This window comes from Priapulus caudatus, unplaced genomic scaffold, assembly GCF_000485595.1.
Source record: "Priapulus caudatus unplaced genomic scaffold, Priapulus_caudatus-5.0.1 Scaffold1970, whole genome shotgun sequence".
Taxonomy (NCBI): domain Eukaryota; kingdom Metazoa; phylum Priapulida; class Priapulimorpha; order Priapulimorphida; family Priapulidae; genus Priapulus; species Priapulus caudatus.
Genome location: NW_014579031.1, coordinates 26,525 through 35,015, shown reverse-complemented (window position 1 = coordinate 35,015; position 8,491 = coordinate 26,525). Strand labels below are relative to the sequence as shown.

Genomic DNA, 8,491 nt, shown 5'->3' with positions numbered 1-8,491 from the left:
CTGGGGCAAACGTCCACGCTCACTGGCAAGCATCAAAGGTAGGCACTATATTGAGTGTTGTCATTCGTGGATAAAGTTATCAACCACTCTTCCTTAATTGAGAGTTACTAGTAACAGACAGACTTAAGATTACAATGCGCTGGGTTTTTAATACATTTGTTTTATTTCACGGCTGTACGTATTTAGTCAGATTGTAAAATTGGTCCCCATATATACCTGCAATAGCGACTTGGGTATGTTAACGTTTGGTTTAACCCACCCAAAAGAATCGCATGCTTAGCCTTTTAGTAAAATATCTGTATTTAGTTGGTTTGGTATATGTAAAACTTGTAAATATGTAAATCCCCTTGCGTCCATCGGAGAACGTTCGCATACTACGTGCACGCTATACTCGCCACAGGCTTCCGTCAGGGTGTGCAGAGCAGCGTGTCCAACATCGCTCAGACCATCGGACCGTTGTGGGGAAGTGCGCTCGTCATTCACCTGTACTGGCTCTATCCCGTCACACTGCTTGTCATCCTGCTTCCCGTCGTGAGTATGACACACCGCGAAACTCTCCGTCCACATGTCACTACAAACAGTGTAGCGAACTGCATGCAGCGCCCCTTCGTAAAACTCAGGATGCCACTGCCACAAAGCTGCTACTATTTTTAAGTGGGCGGAGCTCCTGGAAAATCCAGCGAATGGCAATCCAACGGCCGCGAAGTCGGCGCCGAAAAAAACAGCAGAAATGTTTGTTTTGCATGTTTGTCGGTGGACAAATTTAGATGTTTTCAGCTGAATAAGCAAAAATGTATCGAAGAAAATATTCGAGAGTTAGGTATATTGGTAATTAAGCATCTTAATGATAAATATTGAATAAACATGTGAACTTAGTTTGGTAAACAGCGTATGATTTTAAAGTAGTAAATGGGCGCACAATCCGCACACTATTTCGTATCACTATTTTATCAAATTTTTCATGAAATAATGGTCCGATTTTTATTATTTTTGTAACTTTTATATTTACAAATCATATAACATAGAACACGAGCAATACATTCCACTGTAAAACTGCTGCATTTACATTGATCGCACAACAGGCCAAGTGCGTTATCTGTTTTATAAAATTGCGACACACACAATTAATTGAAAATAAATAGTAAGTCTAGATCACGAAAATTTATTTCAATTCCAAACGTCAAAACAATTAAACACATTTACAGTTTAGTAAATTGCTTCACACACAATTAACAGTATGTCTAGATAAACAGTCTAGATAAATAGTCTAGAAAATAAATAGTAAGGCTAGATCTCGAAAATTTATTCCAGTTCCAAAAGTCAAAATCAAACACATTTACAGTTGATTAAATTGCGACACACGCTATAACAATTTAACAGTAAGTCTAGATAAACAGTCTAGAAAATCAATACTATAGTAAATAAATCTACATCTCGAAAATTTCAGTTTGATGCTTAATTATTGTAAATGTTAACATAATCGCGAGCGTGCAATATAACTTTTTTTGCGCGCTTTTTGACACGGTTTGGCGTGCATTATAACAACAACAACGGCATGTCACGTGACGCGTTTTGACCAATCATGATGCATAAAATATCCGAGCCATTTTATAATCATAGCTATAACTATTTGTAAGTACAGTGAAGTTGGTTTTATTGAATAAGAAATCATTAGTAGTTTGTCTGCAGCTTTGCTTCTGTCCTGCGCCAGGCTTCACTCCCCTGCCGATGTTAGAATGGGACAGGGCTGTTGTCATGGTGCCACAGAGAGTACTGTGCCAGTGCTCTCGCTTCTATTGCATTCCTTGTACTTGCCTGTGGATTTCAGGGCATGATGGGATTGTCATGGCGACGGCTCTCCGACGAGCAGAATGATCAGTTCCTTGCTGACGGTGAATCACAGTACGTAAACGATGAGAGTTTCCTCCGGTTTGTCACCACCGGTCATCCTCCACCAAGCATGACCAGTCATTACCGAAGCACCTCTGCTCATAAGTGAGATGTCACCTGTTGTCATTGTGGCCTGGGTAGTCACCCGTGATGCCTGAGTGGTCATAAGTGAGATGTCACTTAGCTGTTGTCATTGAAGCCTGGGTAGTCACCCGTGATGCCTGAGTGGTCATAAGTGAGATGTCACTTTCTTATTACTTCAGCTTCTGGGCAGCTACTCACTGGTCACCTATGCCAGTCGACTGCTTCAGGATCGCTCGATTATTTTGCTTGGTATTTGTGGTCTTGCTCTGTCTATGATTTGGCAGCTGGCCACTGTAGCCCCAGCTAAACCACGTATGTTTTGTGCTACCCGTTGTTGAATCTGCTATCAGAAACGTCAATGAATGCTTCTTAGCTATTTATGTTGTATGTGTACTCGGTGAACCATTGCCAGAAAATTACAGTCTATGAGAATGTCCTAACCTAATCAGACGTTTCTCCATGTTGTACCCAGATGTGTCAGTTTATGGTCTTTCTGAGAACAGGTCCCAGTTTGCTAATATCTGCTAACCTACTGCACGAATGAAATTTACATGATATTCAGTTGTTCTTGAAATTTTATTCTTGAATGTCAAATTTTTATAGAGCTAGAACTTATTGGTGACGGAACTCTATCCTTTTAGCTTATTTTGCATAACCACAGTGATGATAAATGGGTTGATATAATAAGTTATCTTATATTTTACCTCGTTGGGCCAATGCTAAACCGTCTTAGCTAGAATGAATTTCATGAGTCAGTTTTTCTACTAATTGGCGATTCTTTTATGAGGTCTTTTTTACGTAATAAACTTTGAAGGTAATAAGCCAAGGTAATTGAAAACACATTGATATAGCTGTCATGTGGAACGTATTATTTAGTAATTGTTTGCATGCATGTTTCAGTGGATGATGGCTTGCTGGCATATCTCATAGTTGCAATGGTCATAGGTCTGCTTGGCCTGCCACCAGTGCTAGTGTGTGCGGTTTCTCTTCTCTCCAAACTCACCTCACTGGAGCATCAAGGTAGGCACTATATGAGTGTTGTCATTCGTGGATAAGGTTATCACAACTCTTTCTTTACATTGAGAGTACTAGTACAGACAGACTTAGATTACAATGCTGGGTTTTAATACATTTGTTTTATTTCACGGCTGTACGTATTTACTCAGATTGTAAAATTGGTCCCCATATATACCTGCAATAGCGACTTAATTGGGTATGTTAACGTTTGGTTTAACCCACCCAAAAGAATCGCATGCTTATAGCCTTTTAGTAAAATATCTGTATTTAGTTGGTTTGGTATATGTAAAACTTGTAAATATGTAAATCCCCTTGCGTCCATCGGAGAACGTTCGCATACTACGTGCACGCTATACTCGCCACAGGCTTCCGTCAGGGTGTGCAGAGCAGCGTGTCCAACATCGCTCAGACCATCGGACCGTTGTGGGGAAGTGCGCTCGTCATTCACCTGTACTGGCTCTATCCCGTCACACTGCTTGTCATCCTGCTTCCCGTCGTGAGTATGACACACCGCGAAACTCTCCGTCCACATGTCACTACAAACAGTGTAGCGAACTGCATGCAGCGCCCCTTCGTAAAACTCAGGATGCCACTGCCACAAAGCTGCTACTATTTTTAAGTGGGCGGAGCTCCTGGAAAATCCAGCGAATGGCAATCCAACGGCCGCGAAGTCGGCGCCGAAAAAAACAGCAGAAATGTTTGTTTTGCATGTTTGTCGGTGGACAAATTTAGATGTTTTCAGCTGAATAAGCAAAAATGTATCGAAGAAAATATTCGAGAGTTAGGTATATTGGTAATTAAGCATCTTAATGATAAATATTGAATAAACATGTGAACTTAGTTTGGTAAACAGCGTATGATTTTAAAGTAGTAAATGGGCGCACAATCCGCACACTATTTCGTATCACTATTTTATCAAATTTTTCATGAAATAATGGTCCGATTTTTATTATTTTTGTAACTTTTATATTTACAAATCATATAACATAGATCACGAGCAATGCATTCCACTGTAAAACTGCTGCATTTACATTGATCGCACAACAGGCCAAGTGCGTTATCTGTTTTATAAAATTGCGACACACACAATTAATTGAAAATAAATAGTAAGTCTAGATCACGAAAATTTATTTCAATTCCAAACGTCAAAACAATTAAACACATTTACAGTTTAGTAAATTGCTTCACACACAATTAACAGTATGTCTAGATAAACAGTTTAGATAAATAGTCTAGAAAATAAATAGTAAGGCTAGATCTCGAAAATTTATGTCTAGATAAACAGTCTAGAAAATAAATAGGCCTAGTAAGCTTGTAGCTCAGTGCAATTAGCATAATGCGGGTACGTTTTTGTGTGTGACAATGTGTGTGTAGATGTGTGAGTGTGCGTGTGTGTGTGATGCGTGCACTGTGTATGGTGTAAGGCTGCTCGCCCACATGCACGCACGACACACATGCCCACACAATGATTAGCCTTTAAAGTTAAAGGAATAATTAAAGCTAAAAGTATAGGCTCAATATATCTTGATTCGAGATTCGATCGTCTACTGAATAAAAGCTTTTTATTCGGACACAAAGCTAATTAAAAACCTGACGAAAATTTTTTATATATAGAGCATGTTGGTGTTGTTTCAGCCTTATTGAACAGAAAAAAGCAGAGTTGACACAAGCACATAACTAAACGGTGACTGATTTTGATACCGGGCACTGGCGCACGAAGTGTAATTGTATTACTTGCTGCATTGAGCTAGAAGCAGGGCATACCCCCTACCCTCAAATGGCCTGCTGCATCTGGTATCAGCAGAGATCAGCACGGCGGGAACCACTCTGCCGCGTGTTATGCAACTTATTAAATAGTATTGTGCGAACTTACTCTTGTAGTTGTCGCATAGTGTCCATAATATTCTTGTCTGTGGTGTGCGGAAGAGTCGCCGGTACTTTTCACGTTGTAGTGGAACTGTGTTCCGGTTATTAAATGGTGAGTGTATTGGTCACAGAGCGTTAAATTGAGCGATCAACCAGTGACGAACTATGTGATGCGTCGTGGATGGTTTTGAGTAGTCGTCATTCCGTTGATTGAGTGGCTGTCCTGAACTCAAGACTTTAGCATCAATCAAAACATAATTAGAATTTATTTAAGTAATTGTTTGGTTTACTAAATCCCAGAGACCGAAGGTGTCGGCGTCTTTGCAGTGCGTTATTGATGGTATCCAGTCATTTTAGAAGTTGAAAGAGGTCCTGGGGGGAAAGTGACAAAAAATAATACAAAAAATAGTCATATATACATAAGTTTTGTACGAATGTTACTCGTGGGCATTGTGTTACCTGCATATACTAGTGCAGGTATTTAGGCTGCACCAATGTGGCAAGGGCACCACGTAGTCGGCAGTGGGCCAAGTGGTAGTGAGTTTGTTCGATCAAAATGTCTGGTAGGCCGTGGCACTGGTGTGTTGTAAAGCAGTTGTGTTGGTGGATGACTTAACGAAGTGCGTAATGTACCAAGTAAGGAAAGTGTCCCAAGGCCAGCAAATAAGAATCAATAACAAGTTTGCAGGCGCGTAGGCGTGAGCAAATTCCTGGGGGGCAAAATTCAATGACAAATTTGTATATCGTCAGCGTAATAATGAGGCGACCGGCGCGAGCTCTTGATCGATGTCCGCTGTTTGGTGGCGTGTGGGTCTGAGAGCAAGCGCTTTTCACGAGTAAAGTTGAACGCAAGAAATCACGGTTAGGGTTATTTACGGATTATTAGGCGTAACGGCTTATTTTTTAAATTTTGGGCTTTTCACGAAATCCGCCTCCCCCGCCGCCTCCGCCGACTAGGCTTACGGCCCTCTGATTTGGTAGGCCCGTTAAACAGCGAAGCTGTGCAGGAAATATGTGCATCGGTATAACGTGGTTTATTTTATTGGTTTGTTGTTCCAGCGTATAGGATTCATGGATTGGTAGGTGTGTGATTGTACCTACAGGGAGATTAATGTAAAAGTGAGCAGCAAAGTAGGCAGTTTCCGCACAAGTTGCTGATGATATAGCAACATGATGTAATTCTGAATATTTAAATTGGTCAATTGGTATTGCGCGTCACAGCACTGTTAAGATATATGGTTGATTTAGAGAGTATTATATACATCCGCATAATATTACTATTATATGATAGGTGTTGGTGTGTGTGTGTGTGTGATATATATATATAGTATATATATTATATGAATATATTAATATAGGTATAGGTTTGTTACATTTGAACCGCATTGAAAATATGCTGCTATATAGCCTTGCCAAATGATATTATAACTGTATTCAGTTCACAAAATACGTATTAGCCTAAGGAAGTTATTTATATAAGAGATTATATACCGTCACTATAAACTTTGTTGTGGCGTTATTCTTGAAGACTTGTTGGATCATTTCTGTATTGTGTAGATAGAGAACCGATCGACACAAGCAACAATTACAGCTGAGCTGCAAGCAAAGAAAGGCAGCAGTGACAATAGACCTATATAGTATTTCTTCCTATAGCTTAATATTCCGCGTTTGTTTTAACGATGGCGTTCCGACATTGTGGTAGCCAATGCTAACGCACCAAACAGGGCCGGCATGTTTAAGCCGAATAAACGTGGCCGCGTGTGTAAACTTCTTGTGTGGCGCATGTTGGCCTCAAGCTGGCTCTCATTGTTCTGCCGCCCATACTTTTCTCTCTGCGGTTCCACGACCAGTCTGTGAAGGTTTCGGGAGGGCCCCCGGGTGACTCCATAATCGCGCCTTGCGCGCTCACACTGTTGTCCTCCGCCAGGTGGCACTTTAAAAGTAAATCGCTGGCAAGAAAGCAAGCGAGATTGAACAGGAAGAAGCTCCATGTTTGGCCAGGCTGCTGTCCGAGCCTGCCAGGCCGACCTACAGCAAAATAAAAATACGCAGCAATAATGGGTTTTCATTTCAACTCGCCGCTATGACTTTCGTATGGCGGCAGTTGTACTTCCCGTTGTAAATCGACGTTTGAAAGCAGTTCGGCCAGCGAAACGCAGCACCGTACGCTAATCAGAATAGGGGTATGGAAGGCTTCGTGTTTGATGAACTGTTTCCGTCTTTGTCGCAGGCAAGGCGTTCGGGCGATGCGTACGTGTCTGCGTTGGGCCCAGGTAACATTGGGGTCGTGTGCATGCAGACCACAGGTTTGCGATCTAGTCATGCGACTTGCGCGGATATTGTAGGCGGTGGTGTGCCTGAGGACGTGTCCCGCAGCGGTGCGTGAAGGGCGGCCTCAATGGCGGCCAATGGTTAGCCGTGTCGCTGCACGTCTCCACGATTCATGGCGTGCGTGTAAGGGAGGCTGTCGCGGTTTCCTTCCAAGATGGCCGCGCCGGTGCATGTCCGATTACTTCGTTTGAATATAATCAGGAAGTTGAAGATATGGAGGTTACTGCCGTACTTTCTAAGCTCATGAACAGCACAGCCCGGTGCGCGCGCGGCGGCACACACACCAGTCCCAACAGCCACACACCACACACACACAAACACACACACACACGCGGCCGCGCGCGCAGCGCACACACACACACGCACAACACGCAACGACACGACACACAGCGACACTACACACCACACACACACACACGTAACACACGCACACACATCACACACACACACACATCCGCGGCAGCAGGCCCACAACACATTCACACACACAGCACACAGCACACACTATATATAATTCAGTGAGACAGATGGACGGACAGACGGACAAACGCACACGCGCAACCCCGCCCCCCCCCACACATGCAAACACATGGTTAGTCATGCTCACCGCATGTACGCACAGCCACGCACCAGACACCAAAAGAGGGCGAAAGGGTTGTATGGGGGGGGGATCATTTAGCTATGTTTTTAACGACGTATTTTGTAACAGGAGAACGAAAACGTGCAGTACCGTATCAATCTCCTGTTGCACCTTTCGCTGCACGTCCTGGATGTTTCAGCAGGTATGAGGAAACAAACGGCAGCCGAGACTGGTTCGCTGTCGTCTCGTCCCAGCGTTGAATAAGTCGATCATTATTTGGAAATAGATGACTATCGCTCACTGTCCGAAAAGATGCGGTCAAAGAGAACAGAAGTCATTGGTAAGATATAGCTATATTACAAAAAAACAGACTAAACCGTAATTTTATGAGGGATTAGATTAGATGATATATATATATAAATATATATATATAAAGTACGCACAGCTGTCCAGATGAACGCCCTTGATAATGGTGCCAGCACTATCCACCTGAGCGCTCTCCTGCTGTGCCAATAGGTAATAGTCCACGAAGTCTCGTATGGCATTGGGGTCAAACGTCAATCTGTGCTCATCAACGACCTGCGGTAGAATTTATGCACTCCTTTTAGCGGACGGACAGTATGATATCTAGTAGTGTGTGCCTAATCATACATACGCACACACAGAGACGCACGCACGCACGCACGCGCGCGCGCGCACACACACACACATATGATATAGTAA

At 42.7% G+C, this 8,491-nt stretch overlaps 2 protein-coding genes and 1 long non-coding RNA gene across 5 annotated transcripts in view; 1 reads left to right on the top strand and 2 right to left on the bottom strand.

Annotated features, from left to right (window-relative positions):
- Window positions 1-1,146: 1,146 nt before the first annotated feature.
- LOC106818006 lies at window positions 1,147-2,137 on the bottom strand. Its single transcript, XR_001395139.1, has 2 exons — window positions 2,071-2,137; window positions 1,147-2,007 (listed from the first exon to the last, which is right to left on the bottom strand). It is a non-coding gene; the product is annotated as an uncharacterized LOC106818006 (long non-coding RNA).
- A 3-nt stretch (window positions 2,138-2,140) lies between these two features.
- Window positions 2,141-3,672, top strand: LOC106818003. Its single transcript, XM_014822717.1, has 3 exons — window positions 2,141-2,286; window positions 2,875-2,994; window positions 3,357-3,672. Exons 1-3 carry the CDS (start codon window positions 2,247-2,249, stop codon window positions 3,608-3,610), a joined length of 414 nt encoding a protein of 137 aa, XP_014678203.1. The 5' UTR covers window positions 2,141-2,246; the 3' UTR covers window positions 3,611-3,672.
- A 3,593-nt stretch (window positions 3,673-7,265) lies between these two features.
- The window catches only part of LOC106818002 (cytochrome P450 2J3-like), a 12,547-nt gene continuing 11,321 nt past the window's right edge, over window positions 7,266-8,491 (bottom strand). For all 3 annotated transcript variants that reach the window (XM_014822715.1, XM_014822716.1, XM_014822714.1), the window contains 3 exons: window positions 8,212-8,347; window positions 7,919-8,068; window positions 7,266-7,370 (listed from right to left, as the gene is read on the bottom strand). In XM_014822715.1, coding sequence (XP_014678201.1) covers window positions 7,923-8,068; window positions 8,212-8,347 — 282 coding nt within the window. In that variant the 3' untranslated portion in view covers window positions 7,266-7,370; window positions 7,919-7,922. The remainder of the gene's footprint in view (window positions 7,371-7,918; window positions 8,069-8,211; window positions 8,348-8,491) is intronic.